We start from the raw sequence: 25,322 nt of genomic DNA, 5'->3' as shown, positions 1-25,322 counted from the left end.
AAAGGCTAAATTTTGATCTCGTAAAAGGTTAAGTGTGAAAACCCGGGTAGTAGTAGAAGATTATAAACAAGGAAATAGACTTAAATATGCAAAACAGCCATCACTAACCTGCCCAAAGATATTTCTGTTTTTTACTACCTTCTGAATTTATGGAGCTTTAGACATTATGGGATTGTCTTAATGATTATATATTGGAAGCATTTTGCGTTTGTGAAAAATACGTTTCTCTAAGTTCTACACTGTGATTTCTTTATATTCTTTACATTCTTACAGATTTTAATTTTTTCCCCTTTTATACCAGGAAGCATACTTTTTCCACTGTGGAGAAAATCTGAGTACAAAAGGGATGACATATCTTACCAATTCACTGTTTGATTACAGAAGTCCTGAAAACAATGGTGTTCATGCAGAATTTATTTTGGATGCAGCTGCTCACAAGGTCTTTTTCCTCTCTAATTTGAATTTGCTGAATAGTCAGATCTTCTGTCTTATTTTACCCACTTTTATGTTCAGTAGATCACTTATAAAATCTGTATTACCTATTTTTCTTAAACTATTTTATCACTTGGTGGCCCTAGTTTTTGTGCTAGGAAAGGTATATAAGAGTTATATCCAGAGAGCTGTTTTAATATGTATTTTTCTTTACTGCTAAAATTAACATGAGGTGACCAAGCTTGTTACTTTTAATGGAGTAAATAAATAAATTAGCCCATTTTTAATTGGATAGAATCTTCAGTTGGAACCAGGGAGGCCTTCATTTTAAACCACCTTTTGTTATGAAACTATTGACTGGTTGTGGATAGGTTACTCTCTTGCAGCATTACCTTAATAAAGATTTTGCACTTATTACAATAAGATAAATGTAGTAAGTTCCCTTGAGCAGCCCAAAAGAAGATCAAGATGTGAGTGTGACAAATTAAAGTTAGCATATCCATTAAACTTGTTCAGTTAGCTTTTTGTACTTAACTACAGTTCTTAAAGGACGAAGGTTATTTGCCATCAGAATATTCAGAAGCAGTAGGCTAATTTTTTAACAATGTCTGCATTCAGATTCTTTAAAGCAATAGAATCTGACTCTAGGCTTACAGGAATTACTTTGTTTTTTCAAAAGAATTTTTTAGATTCACCAATTAGAGTATACTGCAAAGCAAAACAACTAAAGCTGGAGGGGGAAGGCGGGAAGAAGCTTGATATCATTTTTGAGGAGGCATCTCCAGAACTTAACTACAGTATTACAAATGTAATTTCATTAGTTAGTCATCCCCCATGTTTCAATAATTTCCAATAAAATGTGAAATTAGAAACTTAGGTTGAATTGCATTTTCCATTTTTTGCTCCTTCATATAGTATAGGGAGAACTTTTTGGAGCTTTTCTCAATCCATTTTGTTTTTATCAACTACTTATTTTTTATGCCCACTTCATGCCATTTATAAACATCTTAAAAAGTAATAGTGTATGTACAATCCTTGGAAGGCTCCTTCCTTGCTTCCTTTCTGAAGTCTCAGTTTATATGGTGAATTTCCTGTCAATTCTCAGTCTGATCTGACAACTTACTTTGTTAAAGCTTAAAACTTTCCTTTATTAGTAGTATATAAGTTCTCCTCAACTAATATCACCTTCAAGTCTAATGACATGATTAGAATGTTATTTAAGGTTCATTGCTTCTTATAGACAATGAACAAACAATTCCTACTGAGTTCAAATAAACCTAATTGATTCAGGCTACATTTCCTAAAATGTTTTGTAAATTACAAATGTTAGATTTTCAGTCAGCTGGTCTGCTAGGAAGTAAGAGGTCAGATTGAGATAATTTACTCAATTTAAGATACTAATTAACTAGCTTCTGTTGGTAAAACTGAACAAAAGATCCAAAAGGCTTATAGATGCCCTTTTGTGTAGCCTGGTATAGAAGTTGCATTAGCTATTTGAAGGATGAATTCTTTGGCTAACCTCTGTCCTTTGTATTGATAAGCTTTACCATGTATTCATGCACAAACCCAAACAAGCATATATCTTTAGTACTTCTATATAGCTCTGATACCGTTGGGTTATAATCTCAAGATTCTTTCTTAACAGAACATTAGTTGTATGTACTTTGCTTTGTTGGTAGGAGATGTACACAGAGATAGCTGGAATGCAGAGGTTTGGGGCTTTCTACATGGATTATCTGTACACAATGGAGAGCACCAGTGGCAAAGGTACTTAATTTCTTTGTTTGCTTTCTCTTTGAATAACAGAAACAAAGGCTTATTCAGAGGCACCTGACAGTCCTTGACCGACTGTCCTCAGGCTTACCTTTTTAAGGCCTAATTTAAATCTAGCCTGATTTCTTGAATGCCTGTTTGTCTATCATCCACCACTTGCTTTTTTGTTCAGAGATTTCTGAATAAAATAATGTGCATCTTGATTTAGTTATTTATAAAATGTGATATCCTATAAATTTTTAATTTAGACTGAGAAAACCTGGGTTCAGATCTCTACTTCAAGGGAAGCTGAGTTACAAGATTAATTTCCAGAGGCAAAGGGGAAGGAAGACAATACACAGCAGCAGCATCAAATGCTCAGCTTGCTGGATATGTGGAAAACCAATTATTATAACTTTCTTAAAAAATGGTAATTCAGCTACTGGTAAAAAGCTTCTGAGAAGGAGAATCCATCAACCTCTGAGGCAATTTGTTTCAGGAAGCTCTGTGCATCAGGAAGTGCTTTCAAAGTTTAATGAAAACTATTTTTCTTGTAGTTTTGAACCTACTGGAGAACAGAAACAAATTTGTTCAATGGCATTTACTCCCAGGCTATTTACATAAGATTATATTGAATAAATGAGCCCATTCCTCATTCCCCTTACTCTCTAAACTAAATAAATTCAAGAGCAATAAGAGACACTTCTTCCCGTAAAAATATTTTAAAGCAACTTTGGTAAGCTTTATTAGTGGTTTAATTGAGACCATATTATCTACAAAAGGATGGGTTGGAATGATAGGGTACAGCAACCGGCTGTTCTAGTCACTTATAGGAGGGAATGCATGCACATTGTGCATTCTCTGGAAATGGGTGTGATGGCTGTGTGTAGAGGTAGTCCTCATTCAATGACCCTAATTGGGACCAGCAACTCTGTTGCTAAGCAAAGTGGTCATTAATAGAAACATGTGTCTGCCTCGCTTAGCGATGGCAGTTCTGGCAGTCCCTGCTGCTGTTATTAAATGAATCCCGCACGGTTGTTAGGCAAGGACCCACCTCGATCCAAGCCATTCCAAGCTTGGTCCCTCCCAGCCCCAAACCTCGGTTCTTCCAAGGCAAGGGACTGCCTTCCCTTCAACTTCCCCCACCCACCTATCTCCCCCTATCTCTGCCCTTTTGGCCATCCTGCATAGCATGAAGAGGCACTATATTCCCCCTGCTGCTGCCACCAGCGGACCTTTCTCCCTGTCCTTGGTGCAATCATTGTATTCTTCTTCCCCTCCACTGGGCTCGCCACTGCCACTGAGGAGTGCTGCTTCAAGCCCTGCAGCGCAGCAAGCACACAACACCCCAGACTTAACAAGTGTTGATAAGAAAGACAAAAAAGTCTGGATAATGGACATTGCAATACCTGGAGACAGCAGAATAGAACAGAAAGAACTGGAGAAAATCACAAAACACAAAGACCTGCAAATAGAAATAGAACGCCTATGGCAAAAGAAAGTGAAAATAGTACCAATAGTTATAGGTGCCTTGGGTGCAGTCCCAAAACATCTGGAGCACCACTTGAAGACCATCAGCATTGACAAAATCACCATCAGTCAATTGTAAAAGGCAGCTTTACTTGGAACAGCTTATATCCTGCCATGATACATTTAACACCATCAGACAACAACATCTGCCTATCCCAGGTCCTTGGGAAAGACTTGATAAAAATGCCAAATCCAGTCTAAACAACTGGCTGACTGTGTGACCAACAACAAAAACAACAACAACAACAACAATAATAATAAACCTGCCTATCCTCCACAGAGCAACAATTTAATATTAATAGTTACAAATGTTATCTAAATATTTGATTCATTGTGGTATACAATAAAAAACTAAAATGATGATAATAGTAATGCATAAATAGCACATAAATAATAATTCTTAACATTATCACACCCTTTTATATATTGTGGTTTTAGTCTTTGCAGCTTTGGTCTGGCCATGTCACATTCTTCTGATCTACTTATAGATATTTAGCTCTTTTCCTTAGTAACTAAGCTTGCAAAGCCCCATCTGCCCTCACCACTCTCAGCATCCCCATGTGAAGGAATGTAGACCTAACCTTGGGAACAGAGAAGGAATGGGCAGCTGTTAAGGGGGGACTTTCAGAAAAGATAACTCAGTCTTGAGAAAGAAACTCACAACACATGGACAGACTCAACCATAGTTTCAACTGGGAAACCGTGACCATCCTAGACCAAGCTAAATCCAAAAAATGCTAGATAATTCCTGGAAGCTTGGCATTCAGATAAATCAGCCATCAATAGACACATAGAGATGAACCATTATAGAGAGAAACACACAAAGATAAACCATTACACACCATTCAAAAGAGACAATAAAAAAAAAACTAAGAAGGAAACAAAAAGACCAGAACACATCCTCTCCAGCAGCCAACACCCAGATAAGCAGGGATTAACACCAGACAAACAAGCAGAAAACAATACCCTAATCAAGGAACTACCAAGAAGAAAACCACACCCCCACCAACACTGGCAGGGCAAGGCATTGTATATAAACAGGGAGCAAACTCCACACTCACCAGCATGGATGATGTTACCTAGTCAGGTAATGAAACATCTGCAAGCAAACAACCAACCTCAGGGAGCACCAAGGACTCCACAAACTCAAAATAACTCCACCTTGATTTCGTTTGGTATATGATGGGATAGGCAGAAAACCAGATAGGCTTTCAAATTCAGTTCTTTTGCCTTATAACAATACGTAGCATTCCTGGAATCCCTGCTTACCTGGGTCTTGACCTGGACTAACTTGAAGGGCTCACCCCCATTCCTTTTTTACTTTGCCAACCAGGATGACACTTCCAGAAGCTCATACACCCATCAGCATTACTGTCAGGGTCATTTGAGCTACAGACTCCCTTCGTTGTATCCAGGTAGTAAATCCCCTGGGTGGGGAAGGAATAGAAGTCTAATAATTTCTCTAAAATGAAGATTGCAAAGGCATTAAAAGAATCATGACTTAGTTCATGTTGGATATTTCATTTCTTTGAAAGTTCAATTGGACTTTGTCTGCACTTATGCTGTAAGTGGAATACAGCAGTAATATTTTCTGTTAGAATGATGAGTTTTAATGCTAATTGTGGCTTCTTGCCTCATTGCCTTTTGGTTAGAGGCCATGCTTGGACATAAAAGTTCCTCTCCCTGAACCTTCTCTGGCATAGCTTCAAGAAAGTTAGAAGCTTTTGCTTCTGTTACCATTTCACTTTCATTTAGTGCATTATCTGAATTTGAAGATCTCTGGTTGAAACAACCAGTTCTAGAAACTTTATTTACAAATACATTAAGCTGTAATTTTTATATTCCCATCTATTCACAACATACCTGTTTTTCACACTTCAGATTTAATTAGGTGCACTGCTGGCATTTTCAGAGAAAAGAAGCCACAGCTCCAGTGGATTTGGAACAAAGCAAATGCAGTTGAATTGGAACAGGGAAAAATGCACTTTCAGTGTGCATGCAGTATTTCTTGTGGATTTTGACTGTGTGGTTTGGGGCTGTTTTTTTTTTTTGGAGGGGGAGGATGGAAATGAATTGCTTCCCAGAATCAGATATCCCCCTAGTATTGCATTTGTCCCCTCCGCCTCCGTTCCTCATAACTGTTACCGAGGAAGATAAAGGAAATTGGGCCTCCCTGTGAATAAGAGATGCAGTAAAGGTTATTCTTTGAGATAAAGATACTTAATTAAATCTGTCTAAAATACTATTTCTTTAGCTGAATTTAATTTTGGACTGGCCAGTTTCCTTGGGCCAACAGTGGGAGAAGGGGGCTTAAATGCCCTGTAAATGTGATTTATATGCTCTGAATGCTGTTCTTCTCTTGTTTTCTGATAAAGCTTGAAACAAGCTAGGGAAGCACAAAACAATTTGGAAAATAATACAGGAAAATGTTTAAATACCATATTGTGCCACCATTGATTATATAAATTGGCTATTTCCAAACTTCAAGATACAGAACAGCAGCTCTCTTACCTTTATATAACTGGATCTCTAAAGAGAAAATAAGTGCATTGGTATGTTATGTAGCATGTGTCCATACATGGGTGCAAATGCTAACTTATGATATTTGCAATATAAGAAAATTTCATGCTGCATATTAACACTCTGAAACAAAACAACTTATATTTTAGTGTCTGGAAATCAGCCAGATGTGACTTCTGTGAAGATTGAAGACTTCAGTGGTGTTCAGGAGATGTCTACAAAAAATCTTATTATAGGACCTCTGAATCTTCGACTTGATAGCAGTGCAGTGCACAGAATTATAAAAATGATTGTTTGTGCTCTAGAACATGAATATGAACCATATAGCAAGTCTAAACTAGGTATGTTTTGTGAATTTTTAATTTTAAAAACTAAGATATCTGAGTATTAATTGGAAAAATGTTAAGGGTAAAAATGGATTTGATAGAGGAAAGTTCTGTGAGGATTTCAGCTGAGACCGTTCATTGTTGCCTGTAATAATCTTTGTATTCCTACAGTTAGGCCATTTCACTATCTGCTTAAGGAATTCATTTGCTGTGCCTTTTGAGAACTGAAAATGAAAAGTATTCTAATATATTGTAATATGCTATATATTACTTTAATGTATACTTTAAAAATACTAATTTTTAAAGATCCTGGATAGGAAACATATCTAGTCAGGCATATTTTTAAAATTATTACTTGCATGAATGCATGCCATTTTACAAAGAATAGGAAGATAGATTAAGGAAGGAGAAAAGAAGAAAAAACAAGGGAATCATATACTTATAGAACTGCTAAAATCATAAAGAGGGCACCTATAAGCTATAATGAGTCTTTAAAGCAGACTTATTTTTCTGTTCATGGCATGCAATATTTATTTATTAAACAATAGTTATAGGTAGCCACAATCTATATGGGCTTTGGGCATAATACATTAGTTCAGCATATAATACAATAAAAAAGCAATTAAACTAATAAATAAATATGATCATTTGATGAAACAGTACCACTTTAACTGCTTCCATGAACCTTGCAGTGGGGGGGATCTCAGCATACCCTTTCCAAATGTCATTACCCAATAGACAGATTCTATTTTGGCAATGTGTTCCCTGATATATCCTGGTGCTGTGCCGTTAATGACTTTAAAGGTAAGGAGCAGGACTTTGAATTGGGCCAGGAAGCATACTGGTAACCAGTGCCATGACTTCAAAGCTGGTGTTATTCTGTACTGACTGGATAACCCCATCAGCAGTTTACTTGCAGTGTTCTGTACCACTTGTAGTTTCCAAGTCATTTCTAAAAGCCCCACATAGAGTGTGTTATGGTAGTCTAATTGTGTGGTTATTAGGTCATGAGTAATTGTTGCCCGTTGTTAACCTGGATAACTGGAGCACCAGCCAAAGCTGGGCAAAGGCCCTCCTGGCTATAGCTTCCGTCTGTTGTTCTAGAAGGATGCAAGAGTCGAAAGCAATCCAAAATCATGACTGGACATAATCTAAATTAAGACAAATTGATCAAAACAATATATTGATGATAGACATTCATTTTAATCATTATATTAAATCATCTCTTGTTATTATAGATTGTATAGAAGGAGCCAAAGTTATGCCAAGCACAGAAGAAGATGCTGCCTTAGAGGAATATATTCCAACTCGGATCACAACCTTTACAATTTTAAAATGCACTGTTACTATCCCTATGGCTGAATTCAATTTTCTTGCCCACTTATTGCCTGTCATCATGGGTCAAAAGGTACTATAATTTTATGAACTATTTGTAATTAAAACATGCATGCTTTTTGAATAGATATTATTTTATGTAGTCTAACAGTTTGTATATATTTATATATATTCTAAATTTTTAATAGATGACCTTGAGATAGAATCTATATATTTTTTTAAAAAACTATATTTGGAATTATATGGTTTAAATTTAAATATATATCCATGTTTTAGATATAACTTAGTCTGTGTATTTTCTGTCCTATTTCCTGAAGAGTTCAAGCACCTTCTTAACTACAACAAATCTTCAGCTATTACGGCCTCTGCCTTGTATCCAAATATTGGTAGATAAAATGGTCCTGGAACACTCAGTGCCAATGTATGCTGATCAACTTGTGCAATATGTCAGCAGCCTTAGTCAGCCATCTGATAATTTACTTCACTATTGCTATATGCACTGCTATCTTAAGGTATCTTTTATTCTTTTTCTGCTCAATAAATATGTATGCCATTCCACTGGTATCTTGTTAATAATGTAACAGAAACATATAACTATTTATCATATTGTGGGTCATTGGTTTCAAGATACAGTAAGTCATGCTATCTTAGTGTTATACATTTTGTTCCTTACATGATTTTCCTGCTTGGGCTTTCTAAAATATGGGAAAAAGTATGCTGCATTTAAAAACTGAAATTTCATGGTATTGAAATGAATAAACTTGCTAATGAAAAAAACTCAAATATTTATATTTTGTTTTTGACTATGTTATTTCTTTTTTAAGATATTTGGTTTTCAGGCAGGATTGACGTCATTGGATATTAATGGATCTTATAGTTCACCAACTTCAGTAATTCCCCCATTCAGCACAGCTATTTATGGCAAAATGCTTAAGCTACCTAAATACTGGTGAGTATTTCTTTTTTTTTTTTTGTGGGTGTGTATGTATAAGTGTCAACTGTCAAATAGGATCAATAGGTTTTTTTCTCATTTAATATTTTCAGTTAATTTAAACACTAAAGCCATTGGAGTTGGTCAGATGCTTTAAAAATATCTAAGGTGTTTAGAAATTAGAAATTATACTTTATAATTTAATATTCTTTTTATGGGATGTACCATTTGTCCATTTTAATAAATCCGGCTTGATCCAGAATAATATAATTAGCAAGTTACATCCTTTTGGCTAGACATGATGTAAAAATCTTTTGATCTTGGTTTGGAAGTGAAGTTCAGATCAGAATCAACGATCATCAGATTCAACGAATTCTATTTTTGTTTTGCTTTATGCCATGAATTAGAGATGTGATTATCCTGTAATATAGAGTTAAACATGTAAACAAGGCATCATATTTTTTGAAAAGTTTTTATAGGTGCAGTGATGCATCAAGTCCTGGAACTTAACTGCATTTTATATCTTTGTTTACCCATGTTATTTATTTGGAAATTTTAAAGACTTGTTCTATGAGCTTCTAATTAGGGAGTGATCTGAATTAAGTCTAAAATCTATTCTGGTTTATTAATCTATTTGCTGTGAAAAAAAAAATAGCATAAAGTGCAGTTTGTTCAGTTCTTTAATTTCAGAATTTTTTCCCTTGCATTATTTTAAACTGAACTGATTTTAATGTGTGAAACTTTATTCTTTAATTTATTTGCTAATAATTTAGAAGCCTTATTCCCATGCTCATTAAATTTCTGTTAAGTAAACTTCTGGCTCTCTTCTCTTTTGTAACAAAGGTTTATACTTGGATGGCCTAAATGTTCTTTCCAGTATTATGATTCTGTGATTAATAACAGCCACATATTAACTGATTCGTATAAATATATGTTCTTTATTCACTGAAATGCCATTTTGATTCAGGTGTTAGTACATTGTCATCTTTTCATAAGCAGTACTGCAGATGTTCAGTATAATTCTTTGCCAATCTAATTTTCTTGATTTTGCTGTAAAATCTTTTATATCATAGGATGGATATTTTTTGCTTTATGTGCCTTTATTCATACAGATTCTATAGAAGAGTAGGTATCTCTGCAAGGTTTCAGAGATCTGCTGTGTGTAACTGCTGCACATTAAGAAACATATATCATTTATTTATTTGTTTGTTATCTGTTTCATTAAAAATACACTTTTGTATTGCTTTCTATCATTTAATTGTTTTGCTTAAAGGAAACGTTTTAGTCTTATAGTCTAACTCTTAAAGTTATGCTGTTGATTAAAATAGTATTTTTTGTGTGTGTGAAACAGAAGACAAGGACATTAGGCCGCTCAATGGAGATCTATGCATCCTGCTGTGTCCATTATCTACATATTTCTCTGGTTATGGAGATCATATTAAACAGAGATTATACATATAGTTTAATCTGTCCACTTAGCTATCGTAGAAGGTATACTCAAAATATGTATATGCCTTGGAATATGTACTCAAAATACACATTGGTATTTTAAAATTACGATGTTTCGTACAGTGAGACAAAATATAATTAAGTTAAAATGTATGAATGCAGTTTGGTATGGAAATGCATTAAATAAACTCTTTATATCAAGCTGTATTCTTCAGCCTCTTGCTGTGATTGAACTGAATTAAATTTCCAACATTTTTATTTTATTTTTTATAATAACATTAATTTAAGCTAAAGCAAAAAGTTTGAGGATAATGAAGTAGGAATAAATGAATATTACAGCCACATTACTAAATGTAGTATATAGTGAATAAAACGCCAGATGAAATACATCAAATAGCATTTGAACTAAATCCAAATCAGCATGCAGACTGAGAGCTTCATTAAAGTCATGGACGCTAGTCCTGGAGAATAACTTGATAATGTCATTAAACTTGAATGTGCACTTTATTTTTTTAAATTATACCACCTGCTTTATCTGGGTTTTGAGATTTCACATTGCAGAGTTGCTTAAAGTATATACATCTGATGATGCACATGTTCTATATATACAACAGACCATAGTTTTTAAAAACAAAGATATTTTATGAACTCTTATAGAATTCCCCTAGTAGTATGTTTCGAATTACCGATTGAAAATCTCAGCTTTATTTCTTAGATAAATCTGCAAAGTAGCTTTCTTTCTTTTTTATTTAAAAATATTTTCAAACATTATGTATCCAGTATATATTACTGTAACATTTGGACTTCTAAATTGTATTTGAAGAATTTGATTAGAATACTTCATTGCCTGGATGAAATAATACCATTAAGAGATACGTACTCCTATATCTGGGAATTTACCCTCTTTGATTTTGGATGGGGTTGCACTGCCCCAGACAGACCTGGTGCATAATCTGGGGGTCCTTGAGGAGCAGGTGGCAGTCATGGTCAGGAGGGCGTTCACCCACCTTCGTTTGGTGTGCCAGTTACGCCCCTTCCTGGATTGGGAGGCTCTCTGGTCAGTCACTCATGCCCTGGTCATCTCTCAGTTAGACTGCTGCAATGCGCTCCACATGGGGCTATTCTTGAAGAATATCCGGAAACTACAGCTGGTTCAAAATGCGGCCATGCAAACAATCTTGGGTGCTCCTAGGATGGCACATATAACACCTTTGCTGCGGGAGCTGCATTGGGTGTCAGTTTGCTTCTGGGTCCAATTCAAGGTGTTGGTTATCACCTTTAAAGACTTACATGGCATGGGTCCAGGTTACTTGAGGGACCGTCTCACCTGCATTACATCAACCCATCCCACCCGGTCAGGCAGAGAGGGCATGTTGCGGACCCCATCAGCGAGAGAATGTCAGCTGGCGGGGCCCAGGAGGAGAGCCTTCTCTGCTGTTGCCCCCGTCCTTTGGAATATTCTCCCCCCAGAGCTGCATTTGATATTGACAAATATTTTTATTTATTCATATATCAAATTTGTTACTGCCTATCTTGTTGAAAAATGATTCTGGATGGTTTACAAAGGGATAAAATCTATTAAAATACAATTTAAAAATAATAAATTCCAAGAATGATAGAATTGGCGAATAACTCACGAGTGACACCAGCGTGTCAGCCACCCCCAGGATTGATTACAACTCTTATCGCCCCATGCAAGCTGGAAAACCAGGAGGGTAGGGGTCTGGTGAAGGATTTCAGCTCAGTGCGGAGCTGAATCCTCCCAGCAGGCAGCTCTTTGAGAGTGAAGAGGCTGCCTGCCAGATGGTTTCAGCGCCGTGTAGAGCTGAAATCCTCCTGGCAGGCAGCCCTTTCGCTCTCAAACATTCCTAAAGCCCGCCAAAGGATTTGCCTTTCCCTCTGTGGATGGAGGAGAAATCCTTCCTGGGGCTGGAGGAATGGAGCTCAAAACTTCTTCCTGAAGATTTGAGCTCCATTCCTTCACACCGCTGAGCGGGGAGGGGAAACCCTCTGCGGTGGGAAGGAATGGAGCTCAAATGCTGAAGATTTGAGTTCCATTCCTACCCACCACTGAGTGGGGAGGGGAAACCCTTGGCGATGGGAAGGAATGGAGCTCAAATGTCTGCAAACAGAGGGGAAATCCTTGGTGGGGCTGGAGGAACAGAGCTCAGATCTTCAGGATTTGAGCTCCATTCCTGCACACTGCTGTGTCCCCTCTGTTTGCAACCTTTCCTGCCGACTTCCAATGGGGAAGCCAACAGAGAAGATTGCAAATGGCGATCACATGATCATGGGGTGCTTGGTAACCAGTCATAAATGTGAGCCGGTTGCGAAGCGCCTGAAATGTAGCCATGTGACCCTGGGGGGGATGCAACATTTTACGGCAGCCAGAAGTGTTTTATGGGCCATAAAGCACCCTTTCCGAGGCCGTTGTAACTTTGAACCATCATTAAACGAATGGTCGTTAAGTGAGGACTACCTGTACTTCTTTGTTTAAGAATAACTGACCATGTTGAAGTGCATAACAGCCAGTTTGAAAATACCAAGGCTTTTCTTTATATTCTTTAACAGCCCTCCACCCTTCATCCCCTGGCCATCCTTTAGTCACAGGTTTATAGTAGCAGGTTCACTGGTCTTACGTTGGAAAAAATCAACTTATTTTACTATACAGGATATAAGTAATAAAAAAATAATTTTAAGAAATTCTTGGCAGGTTCCACTCTTACATTTTGGGACTTGGTATAAACCTGTGGAGCCAGCTGTTCACTTCTATGTTCTTTCAATCACAAAGAAATGTTGATTTTAAAGGGATGGGTTATTTCTAGAGTTATACATAGCTTGTGTTCCATAGGCTATAGACCTGCATGGCTTAGTTACACTTGTCCCTTTGCTTAAAGACTGAACCATATTCTCATTCAGAAATAGTGCTTACACTTAGTTTAAGAAGCTTTTAAAACACTTTGTTAAGCTGTATCAAGCCAAGGAACAAGTTATTTTTTGAATAAGGGCAGAATTCTCCCCCCTCTACCCCAATAATGTTATGGTACAGTCTTTGAAAACAATGGGTTGCACCTCTTCCCTTCAAATAATACAGAAGCTGTTCCAGCTTCAGCTTTAATGAGTGGAAGAGTCACCTAGCTACTTTAGTTAGTTAATTAATAGTAAATTAATAAGTTGACTATTAACATCAGAAGAAGCTATTTTATGTAATAAAACATGACTAAATATTCAAGTTATTGCAGTAGAGATATTGTGTGGGTTCAGATCTTATATTTCACTTTGTTCAAATGTAGTAGTATTATAATTAAAATTAGCATAACACTTTCAGATGTTCACAGCACTTAATAGCCATGTTCTAGCTGTAATCTTTGAAAAATGCTATACCATTTCCCTTCATATTTCTGAGAGAGGTAGTGGTTTTTCTAAGGTTATATGACTGAGGCAACATTTAAGCCAGGTAGTTCCTGCTTTGTAGCTCTGTCTGTTGACCACTTTCCTGTATCGGCTTTCTGTTTTATGATTTTCCCATGATTTCTTTTCTACAATAGTCCCTAATTCCTAATTTGTTTTACAATTTAGGCATTTAATTTATAATGTATTACAGGACCATATGGAATTTAATATAATATTGCATCCTGAGATCATAAGAATTGGTGATTTATTAGATTGGTACCTGTGCTGAATTTGTACTTTTATCTGAGTATATATAGGTTTTGATAATAATACTATTCATTTCTACTTTCTCCCACCCTTTTTTATTTTCTAGGTCTAAGCGATCTAATATTGCAGTGAATGAATGTATATTTGAACTTCCAAATTTGACAATTCAGGCTACAAGAGCTCAGAACTTTCTAATGCAAACTATTTGGCAGAGTTGGGCTTATACTGGAAATTCTAGTTCATCATTAGTGAATGAAATTTTAATGAATGAAGTCTTCCAAATATCAGGTACTGAAATGACAACATTTTTATGCATTGTGTATCATTCATTCATTCTTATGTTTAAAGTTCAGGTATAGTTTTTTAAAAATTTCTGATGTGATCTAAAATAAACTAAGTTTATGTATATGTAAAACTGTTCAATAAAATGTATTGATTTTGATTTAAGTTACTGCATATAGGAGATTCCTTGTTTCTGGAACAAGTGCTAAAGGGGGTGGGAAGAAGGTCATATATTTAATAATGGGGATTGTTAAATGTAGCTCATTGGCGATTCCTTTATGAATTTATGTTCACACATAGTGCTTAGCTGAGATTTCTAATCATGGTTTGCTGAACAAGTGTAATGGCTTGTGCACATATAATATGAGATGTCTTTCAATGTTAGTTTGATTACTGGTGACTTTGTGGACACTGTAGTTTATTTGGAAGCAAGAGGGAAGTGATTTGCTATTGTCTTCTGTGATTTTTAAATTTTCCCCTCTAGGTTATAGTCAGCATTCCTTTTCAAGTAGTAACCAAGCCCAATCTTTCTTAGCTTCCAAACTTGGTACAAGATTAGCCAGGCTATCATCTGCTGAAATTGTTCACATATAATATAACCCATTGCATTACATCGCCTCTGTAGGGACCCCTCTCTATGGAACAGAATACCCCAGAGGCAAGAATGGCTTGCTCATTAGGCTCTTTCAAAAACATGACAAGATCTAGTTATTTTAGAAAACTTTGGAAGCTTGAATTATTTGTCTTGAGTGAGATGTAGTGCCATAGATATTATATGGTAGGAAGATTATTTATTTATCTGCCAAATCAGAAGAAAAAAGGTTATTATAAAATGATATATTTCATTACAGGTAGTCCTTGACTTATGACCATTCCTTAACGACCATTTGAACTTATGATAGCACTGAAAAAGTGACTCACACTTATGACTGTTGCAGTATACCCATGATCACGTGATCAAAATTTGGGTGCTTGGCAACCGGCATGTATTTACAATGGTTGCAGCATCCTGGGGTCACATGATCGCTGTTTGCAACCTTCCCAGGGGACTTCTGACAAGCAAAGTCGATGGGGGAAGTCGGATTTGCTTAACAACTGCATGATTCACTTAATGACTGTGGCAAAAAAGGTCATAAAATTAGGTACAACTCACTTAACCGCATTACTTAGCGATGGAAGTTACCAGTCCCAATTGTGGTTGTAAGTTGAGGACTACCTGTATTGTTGTTCCCTGTATTATTTAGTGTTATGTATATTTGTTGGCCTATAAACAGTTTAGAGTTGGTTAAGACTGAAGTGGTATAAAAGCTAACGAAGGGAGGGAGGGAGGGAGGGGTTGGTGTTAACTTGATCTTTCTTCTCAAGGCAAACAATATAATAAAGACTAATAGAACCACACTGATACATAGTTGAGAAAACATTTATAGGATAAAGAAAACATTTACTAGAATCAACTAAAATGACACAAAAGGGAGTACAAGTTTTTAAGTTCATTGGAACCCTTCACTGGGTATGACATTACAGAAGAACCAAAAATATTTTAAAATTAGGCTTGATGTAACGGGTGGGTGTTCTATTATTCAGATTAAATTTTAAGATGGCATGTACAAATTCTTAAACTACATCTTTAAAATTAGCCATGGTTGATGCTTGGAAGATGTCAGTTAATGGATTTGTTCTTCTATATATATCAGTTATGTACTCAAAATCAAGGTTTTTGAAAAATGGTAATTCATAAAATGCAAAGCATTACTAGCTAAGGAATCATACTTCATTTTGAAAAAAGGTTAGGAGTTTCTTCTTATAGCTTATAGAGAATTAATAGCTGCCTAAATATTATTTATTGTTGGAAATAGAACTTGTCTCTATGTCATAATTAGAAGATTGTTACAATGGACAGTTGGTGGTGATAAATATCTAGTGGCTAACAAACCATTTTAACAGTTCCAGTAAGGTACTTTTTATTGAAAATAAGAGCTCATATTTAGTACATGCTGTTTGTTCAGTGGCTTTTTAAGGCAGTCTTGCTGGAAACACTATTACGGAAATACTGTAAGAATCTAGTTGTTTTTAAAGTGAATTGAATATAGGGACCTAAAGACAGTCTTCTACCAGTCTAACCTAGTATACGGTTAGGGCTGTACAATATTATTTATATAGTATTGGACACAGTTTTCACACATTTGCAGCAAACATTGGTAAGCCACCAATTGAAAAAAAGGAAATCTTGAAACTTATTCCATGTTAGGTAAGTAAAAGCAATCAAAAATTCTGTACAGAATAGCAATGTACAAAGCAGAAGAGAAATGTATAAAAATATGTATATAACTTGAATGTTTATTATTTAATAATTTATTATTCAATATTATATATTTTTAATTAGTTGCATAATTATAAATGTTTATAGGTTGGGTTGATTAGAAGGAGAAAAAGTTTATAGGACTGTAAGTACTTTCCCTAGTTTCCTCAAAGGAAATAATAAGAATAGCTTTGCATTGTAAGATGTTCATGCCTGCGTTTTTTAAATGTGCCTTCAACTTGTGCTGGTATTGGGGAAAAATCAAAGCAAAATACAGGTTTAAAATATATATCTGTATAATTTCATTCTAATGTAAGAGCATTTCTTACTGTGACAAGATGGATTGGACTTCAGGTTTAAGCAGCAGAATCTGGCCTGATTCAGATGTAGCACTGCATCAGGATTTAGTTAGGCCAATTTAGCTAAATGTCTAAATCCATACCGTGTAACTGGGTTAATTTTTTTTCAAGAATCCCCATTGTAACTGCAATTTGAAATGTGTATTTGAATCTAGGCTTGCTTCAACTTTCATTTATTGATAACTCTAAATCTGGAATTGTGAGTTTGTTGCTATGCCTTTCCAAATTTGATCAGCTTATAAAGGTGCAAGTGAAGGATTGAAAAAGGACCTTTGTCACGGTATACTGCTTACTTCCCCAAACTTCTCAGTCCTTTTCCATTCCAGCAAATTTCTACAGCCAGCTGGTCCCTTTATAGAAAAGACATGTATTAGAAAATATACATTAAGGTTTACAAAAAAACTTGATACCACTTGATTTCTGCTGGTTCTTTTTTCTGTGATTGGAGTTTGCAAATATTAGGAGAAAGAAAATTGCCATATCTACATTAATCTCATTGGATAACTTAAGGTGATTTTTAAGGCTATCATTTTGTGGCAGAGTTTAAGGAAAATCAGTTTTAAAGAGTTAATCCTGTTGCATTGCTATATTTTGCCTGACAGTCTGAAATCCACTTCTTGCCATATCAAGCGTATTCTCAATAGAATATGTGTAGCTCAGGGTTGAACTGTGGAGTCCTTGGGGTTCTCTGAGCTTGGTTCTTTTCTTGCAAATGTTTCGTTACCTGGCTAGGTAACATCTTCAGTGCTAGAATGGGATGGGGTTTGCTCTCTGTTTATATTCTGTGGCACGCCCTGCCAGTGTTCGTGGGGGTGGGGTTTGTTTTTTGTTCAAAATGCAATGCCTAGAAGCTATAGCACTTCCACACATACAACCTAAAGTATGGATCCGGTATGTAGATGACACCTTTGTTATAATAAAAAAAGGAACAACTAGAGAAGACACATGAAACTATCAACATCTTCAAAGGAATAAAATTCACCAGAGAGGAAGAAAACAACAACACGCTACCCTTCCTGGATATCCTTATCAGCAGAGGAAACAACAGTAAATTAGAAACCCAAGTTTATCGGAAGACAACCCACACTAATCAAGTACTCCATTACCAAAGTAACAACCCAACCTCCCACAAGAGGAGCTGTGTAAGAACATTATTCATGTGAGCACAAACGCATTGCATCAACCCAGAACAGCAGAAAAGGGAAACAGACCGCCTATACAACATCTTCCAACAAAATGGATATCCACGCAACTTTATCAAAAAGTGCCTGACCACTCAACCTACTACAACACAACCAACACAAGCTACAAAAAGGATCACACTGCCATACATCAGAAACATCTCAGAAACCACCAACAGACTATTACAACCACATAGCATCTCCGTAGCACACAAACCAACTAAAGCCCTCCAAAATACCTTAAGTAAACCAAAAGACCCAGTAGCACAAGAAGAAAAAACAGGAGTCATCTACAACTTACAGTGTAAGGACTGCAGCAAACACTAGGTAGGACAGACAGAAGGCTGGCAGAGCGCATCCATGAACACCAACTAGCAGTCAGAAGACATGATGAAAACTCCTTAATCTCACAACACATGGACAGACTTAATCATAGCTTTAACTGGGAAACGGTCAGCATTTTAGACCAAGCTAAATCCAAAAATGCAAGGGAATTCTTGGAAGCTTGGTATTCAGACAAGGCAGGAATCAACAGACACATAAACAGCATCTACACACTATTCAAAAGAGACAATAGAAAAGAAAACAAAAGACCAGAACATCTCCTCACCGGCAATCATCACCCAGATAAGCAGAGGTTACCACCAGGCACACACTCAAGCAGTGAACAATACCCTAATCAAAGAACTACCAGAGGAACAAAACAAAACCCCCACCCCCACCAACACTGGCAGGGCATGCCACAGTATATAAACAGAGCAAACCCCATCCCATTCTAGCACTGAAAATGTTACCTAGCCAGGTAATGAAATGTTTGCAAGAAAAGAACCAAGCTCAGAGAACTCCAGGGACTCCACAAGCGTATTCTCTATAGCGTATTTAATGTAAAACTCAGTGAATATCTATTAGATTTCATTTTAAAATGGCATGCACATTGAAAGTGAAAAAGAATCAGAAAGATTAGATAAATTCTTCATAATGGTCTTATTTGAAAATAGGGAATATTGAAAATCTAGAAACGCTAGTTGGATCACTGGCGTGTCAGTGCTTCAGAAATAGTAATACTGTAAATGCAGTGAAAAGGGTATTGCCAGTCTTAGAAGAATTACTTATTTCCATATATGCTCTAATAATCAAGCATGTATTTTAAGAGTATATTTGGGGAAAAAACTGAATTCATTGGTTTACCTAAGTAAATAACAGATTATTTAAACAAATTAACTGTAGAATAGTGAGTGTGCCTGTAACCAAGTTCCTGTTTCTTTACAACACTTAATTCGTTATATGTTATATATTGTATTTTGACTGGCATTAATAAATATGCTTGTGGCATAATTTACAAAGATGGACATTTGGATGTCTTGAAAAGAAATCTTAGCTAAACAGTTTAAAACTTGCTTTACACATTGTTCAGCAAAAAAACCTTTTGTTTTCCAATAAGAGATGATCACAGCCAACTCCAGCTTGTTCATACTTGTCCAATGCATGTGTTTCTAGACCTCTGTTTATCACACCTTTTTTCTTTCTAAAGTATACCGTTCAAGAATTAAAAGAGTAAGAGACAACACTGCCCCAGTTTTTAATTGAAGAATTACATTAATAATGTTCATTTAATTAAATTTATTCAATTTAGGTACCACCCAGCTCCAGACTGACTCTGGGCTGTGTTTATCTCCTCTTTGAGAGTTTTCCTAATGCAATTCTTTGTAGTAAATTTAAAGTTTGGCTGCATTCTGATTGGTATGCCAGGAAAATATTAATGCAGTTGCAGAGTTTTATTTTCTCTAGAAACTGAACCTTGAGAGTGCATTTTCCCTGTTGCACTTAAGTAATTTGTAATTTAGTTGACAGTCCAATTCTATTAATCTCTGTGTGGGGGTTTTAAACAAAATTGCTTGCAGCCCTCTAATTTATCTGCTTTAAGGTGATCAAATAGGCATTTGGACCCTTCATGTAAATGATGTATTAAAGTGAAAATAAAACCTATTTTCCAGAAAGTAACTGCAAACCTATTTTATGGAAGACTTCATGTGGAATACCGTAATGGTTGAATAATAAATTTTACCTCACAAAAATGAAATTCAATAATACAGTAGCTTTCTCAGTGCAGTAGCATCTGGTTAAATCTCAGGAGAGCCAATATTTTCCAACTCATTAGGATCATGTTGTTCTGTATGTCGTCAACATTGACTTAGCCAAGCTACCTTTACTTACATAACCACCAAACTATTAAATAGGTCTCTTGTGGAGTGAAGTCAAATATTCCTCTTATTTTTCTTTTGCCTTGGAAGAAAAGAAGAAAAGTACATGTTGTAACATTTAAACATCTGGTCAAAACCACATCAGGGTAATGTTGAGGAAAGTAACAGAATTCAGAATTCTTCCCAGGTGTGCATATAAAAAGGGTTTTGGATTTGCTACATAGTTCTTTAACCAGTTAGGAAAAAAACTGAAAATATAGGGATTTGCTGTTTTAATGCCTCTGAAGTCTGCTGTTCCTCCACCCTTTTCTTCCTCCCCCCCCAAAAAAACAACATGCACATTTCTGAGCTGAGTCGTAATGCAGGTTGTTGAGTTTTAATCATTTCCTTCCAATCCTCTGGGTTGGAATGTGTGTTCCACGTGATATATCCAAGGCTGACACTTACTTTGGGCACCCTGCGTTAGATTTTAAACTACATGCAGTACTATTTAAGGTATCATTTTAGGGACTAATGAGTTCAATGCTGTTCTTACATGTTGCTGTGCCATGAGTAAGTTAGTTGAGTTAACTTGATAGTTAACTTATTTGTGGCTGAGCATAGTAACTAAAAAGAGTCTGGTTACCTTTCTTTGTTCTTGACCCCCACCCAACTGAAAATGTAGCTACTTTAGCTATTGGACTTGTACACCTAGGACTACAGAAAAGTCAGATGTAAATAATTTAATTAATCAGTTGAAAAACCTGCATGTGATTTAAAATGACTGTAGGAAGACAATGGCAGCCTGCAATTTTCTTGCAAATCTGTACAAAAAACACGCACTCTAGTCTTGAACCAAGACGTATAATGACACCTGAAAGAGTTTCAAAGGGTGGTGTTGCAAGTATTGGCAGTAGAGTTTTAAAGACAACCTGGCTCAGCTGTTCTTTCCACCACCCCGGAACAAAGTTTTCTCATGCTCTTAATCCCATCCTTTCATTACCTGAAATGAAAAGATGAATGATTATTTTGTGTTACTTAGGTTGAATTGCATGATGCCTCACAGAAAAAGGAAACAAGACCAAACATCAGTATCATTGCTTTATGTTTCGATTGCCAAGAGTTCTCTTGCCTGGGTGCCCTATAAAGCAAATGCAGTCTTGAGCATTTTTCCTTCAGAGAAAAGGCCACACACTTCCAACAGTGAATTGTAGTGTACCTTTTGCTCCTATTCTGTAACGTTTTAGGATTAGATATGCCACTGTTCTTCCAGGGATTTTGTAGTGTGGCAAGACTTTGTCATGAAGGATAAGATGTCACACAGATTTCAAACCTGAATTAATTAATCCACCCAATTAACCCTGACGGAATAGATTAAATCTTAAGCAGAATTGTGTTTGTTTGGGGCTAAAGTAACCCTCCCCATGCCATGCAAACTATTTACCTGAGGGTTAACTGTCCCTTCTGATATCTGTGATTGAGACAAAGTCCTCTGTGAAAGCTAAGTATTCTGACTTGCTTGTTGAAGTTTTCACCTCCCTAAATTATAGGTTGAAAAAAGAGCACAAATGGGTGGGCTGGATATGAAAGATTACACATCTGCTCTTTCCAAAACCCTTTCTATTTTATTCTATTCTTACTTGCCGTAGGCAGAGTTACTTATCTGGACATTTGTGGAGTAACAGAATCATTGAATGCTGCAAGGTTAATAACTTGACAGACAAATGTTCTGGCTATAATGCATAGCAGCAGTTTGTGTACTGCTAAGGTCAAGAGTTATGATGTGGTGAGATGACTGTGCTTGACCCTGGTTAAACCTTTCTGCATAGGCATCTTCTTGGACAATGTGCAGGATTCTGTTGAGTGCTGCAATATTGCAATCATTACGTATACATAAATTTCACTGAATAATGTATACTGAATTGGCATTATGTATGTTAATCGCTACCAGAATTCTATATGCCTTTTATGGAAAAGATCTCTGATTCCCTCTTTGGAGAATAGCTAACTAAATTGTGGGAATATGTCTCAATGTCTAGAATAATTTTGTATTTAAAAAGTAAATCTGACATAGAATTTAATTCTAACTGGAAATCATTCTTGGACTACAATCTTATACATGGAATCCTGCTATATCCAAAATTTTGGTTTTAGCTTAATTTCATATATAATTTACAGTATTGATTTAATATGTTATTTACTATCTACAGTTTATTTCTAATGATTTGAGCTGTGTTAATCAGCTTAAAATTCAGAAAGGACATATGGGTTTTGATTAAAAAATAGATATGAAATATCTTCCAATATTATAAGCTTCTAATGATGTATTAGAATATATTAGTTTAATGAATTTCAGTTGTATTGCTCATCTGCCCATATTTTATTTCACCACTTCCATATATCTGTATCTGATGCGGGATTTCTCTATTTGTATTTATAAATTCCCGTCTCACCCCTATGGGTGGTATGTGTCTTCCTCAATCTCGGGTCCTCTACCAGAGGCCTGGGAGTTTGAGGGTTCTGCGCAGTATCTTAGCTGTTCCTAGCACTGCACTCTTCTGGACAGAGAGCTCTGATGTTGTTCCTGGGATCTGTTGGAACCATTCTCCCAGCTTAGGAGTCACGGCCCCGAGTGCTCCTACCACCACTGGGACCACTTTGGCCTTTACTTTCTATATCCTCTCTATTTCTTCCTTCAGGCCCTGGTACTTCTCCAGCTTCTCATGCTCCTTCTTCCTGATGTTGCTGTCACTTGGCACTGCTACATCTATCACTACCGCTGTCTTCTGGTCTTTGTCTACTACTACGATGTCTGGTTGATTGGCCAGTACCTGCCTGTCTGTCTGGGTCTGGAAGTCCCACAGGATCTTATCCCTGTTATTCTCCACGATCTTCTGTGGAATCTCCCATCTGGACTTGGGAGGGGTTTAGCCCATACACAGTGCAAATGTTCCCGTACACAGTGCCAGCTACTTGTTCAGTATATACTGTTCCTGCCTGCATCTTACACCTTGCCACTATGTGTTGGACTGTCTCTGAGGCCTCTTTGCACAACCTGCACCTTGGGTTCTGTCTAGTGTGGTAGATCCCTACTTCTATGGATCTGGTGCTTAGTGCCTGTTCTTGTGCTGCTATGATCAGTGCCTCAGTGCTGTCTTTTAGTCCAGCCCTTTCCAGCCACTGATTTCCCAATGTCAGCCATCTCAGCTATCTGTCAATGGTACATCCCATGCAGGGGCTTGTCTTGCCATGGTATTTCCTCCACTTGAACTTCCTCCCATGTCCCATGTATATGTATATGTATATATTTATATATTATTAAGAATTTTGATTATAATAATAAAATCTAATACAAACTAGATTTAAATAAAGAAAAGAGAATAGAAAGGAGTAAAAAGTGCAAGAAAAAAGAAAGGGAAAGAAGAAAAAATATAAAAAAATAAAAATATATAAAGAAGTGACTTCCAACCTTTATCACAATAAGTATTAACAAATTTAGTGACTCTTCGCCCCCTCTAAGGCTACAAAAGCTCTCTTCATCCCATATCCAATCTCTTATCTATAAAAGAATCCATAAAACATCATATTTTCAGTCAGCAGGAAGTCCAGAAGTAACAATGTATCTTGTTTTAACCTTGATCAAATAAACCAACTTTATATTCATTTCTTTTACTTCTAACAGTCTTAATCTTTACTTCATTCAAATATTGTCATAGGAGTTGATTTCTCCTCATTTCTTCTTTGTCCAATTGGACAGAGTTCTTCAAGGCTTTAACAAGCCTCTTTTGTAAATCCAGTAGGAAAAAGTTATCCAGGTCACTCTCTTGGTTTGTCATTTGTATTTCCCTTTTAAATTTTAAAACCTCAGCCAGTTTCTTTTGTAGATCCCATGAAATATCCTTTTCTAAGTTATTCTCTTGGCCTGTCAGTTGTAAATCCACTTTCGATACCATCTTTATCTTGTCAGCTAAAATTTGTTCTACATCTGTCATTTCTTCAATAATATCTTTTGGACATAGTCTGTCCATAGAAGCAGTCATCGTTGCTGACATTGTTGATATTGTGGCTACTATCTTCTGATTCCATTCTTCAAAAGTCTCCTTCAGTATTTTCATTGTTAAAACACTTTGCAACATTTACAGGTTTGTAAATCTTTATTCTATCTTAAAAACTTCAGTCCTCTAGTGTCCAGTTTTTGAAATAATGAAATCGCTTATCTTTGTTTTGTCTTGTAAAAATCAAAACAGAATCTATTTCCCACGAGAAGCTGTTTGTTCTTTATATTTAATTCCAAAATCTTACTGTAAAAGGTACTGTAAAAATTCCAAAATCTTACTGTAAAATTTTATCTGGACCCTTAGTCCTTTTATAACTTTCTGAGATCAAAATCTTAAACAGCTTTTTGCTGTAATTTCAGATTCTTTAAATTCTTAAGCTTATGATTAATTTTTTTAAAAAAATTTTTGTTCAGGATTGAAGGTAGATTCATGTGGTATTTTCAAACTTGTCGGTCCGAAGATCTCTGATAGCTTAGAAATAGTTACAGAGCAATTTCCAAAAGTGATTCAAAAGTGACGTTTGGAAATTTACTGTCCTTTAAAAGTCTCTGCTGCGGTTGCGAGCAAGATGGCTAATCCGTCATCTCCCGGTGCTCAAACCCACAGAAAACCACTGTCCTGTGGTCTCCTTGTGAGGAGCAGCCATCCGGAGCACATATGGGCGATCTCCTGTCTGTACTTATCCGGAGAGGTTCCAAGGAACTGGTCTACTCACCAGTTCCTTGGTCTTTGCCTTGGTCATTGGCTCTGCTTTTGCAGAGCCATCTTCAGTTTGCCATACCTGCCCTGGAAGTTGGCATGCCTCTATTTGTATTATTTCTGAAATGCTTTCAAAAATATCTAATAATAACATGGACTTAAAAAAAAAATACATATGTACAGATCTTAAAATATGCTATGAGTAAGGTTACATCCTTAATGGGTTGACTTCTTTCTTCTATTAGCTGCAATATAAAAATATTCAAAGTATTTGTTGTACAAAATTATAGGAATTAAATATGTAGATGTAGACTTTGTATTGGTTAAGT

At 36.2% G+C, this 25,322-nt stretch overlaps 1 protein-coding gene across 3 annotated transcripts in view; it reads left to right on the top strand.

The window, feature by feature from the left end:
• The window catches only part of VPS13B (vacuolar protein sorting 13 homolog B), a 403,839-nt gene that overhangs the window by 42,060 nt on the left and 336,457 nt on the right, over window positions 1-25,322 (top strand). For all 3 annotated transcript variants that reach the window (XM_088149087.1, XM_088149086.1, XM_088149088.1), the window contains exons 11-17: window positions 302-439; window positions 2,112-2,199; window positions 6,384-6,575; window positions 7,799-7,968; window positions 8,213-8,407; window positions 8,720-8,844; window positions 14,042-14,223. In XM_088149087.1, coding sequence (XP_088005213.1) covers window positions 302-439; window positions 2,112-2,199; window positions 6,384-6,575; window positions 7,799-7,968; window positions 8,213-8,407; window positions 8,720-8,844; window positions 14,042-14,223 — 1,090 coding nt within the window. The remainder of the gene's footprint in view (window positions 1-301; window positions 440-2,111; window positions 2,200-6,383; window positions 6,576-7,798; window positions 7,969-8,212; window positions 8,408-8,719; window positions 8,845-14,041; window positions 14,224-25,322) is intronic.

The sequence above is a fragment of the Python bivittatus genome, unplaced genomic scaffold, assembly GCF_059951505.1.
Source record: "Python bivittatus isolate LINGU-HERP-01145 unplaced genomic scaffold, Pbiv_v1 ctg000590_np1212, whole genome shotgun sequence".
In the NCBI taxonomy this organism is placed as follows: Eukaryota; Metazoa; Chordata; class Lepidosauria; order Squamata; family Pythonidae; genus Python; species Python bivittatus.
This window is presented reverse-complemented; position numbering and strand designations above follow the sequence as displayed.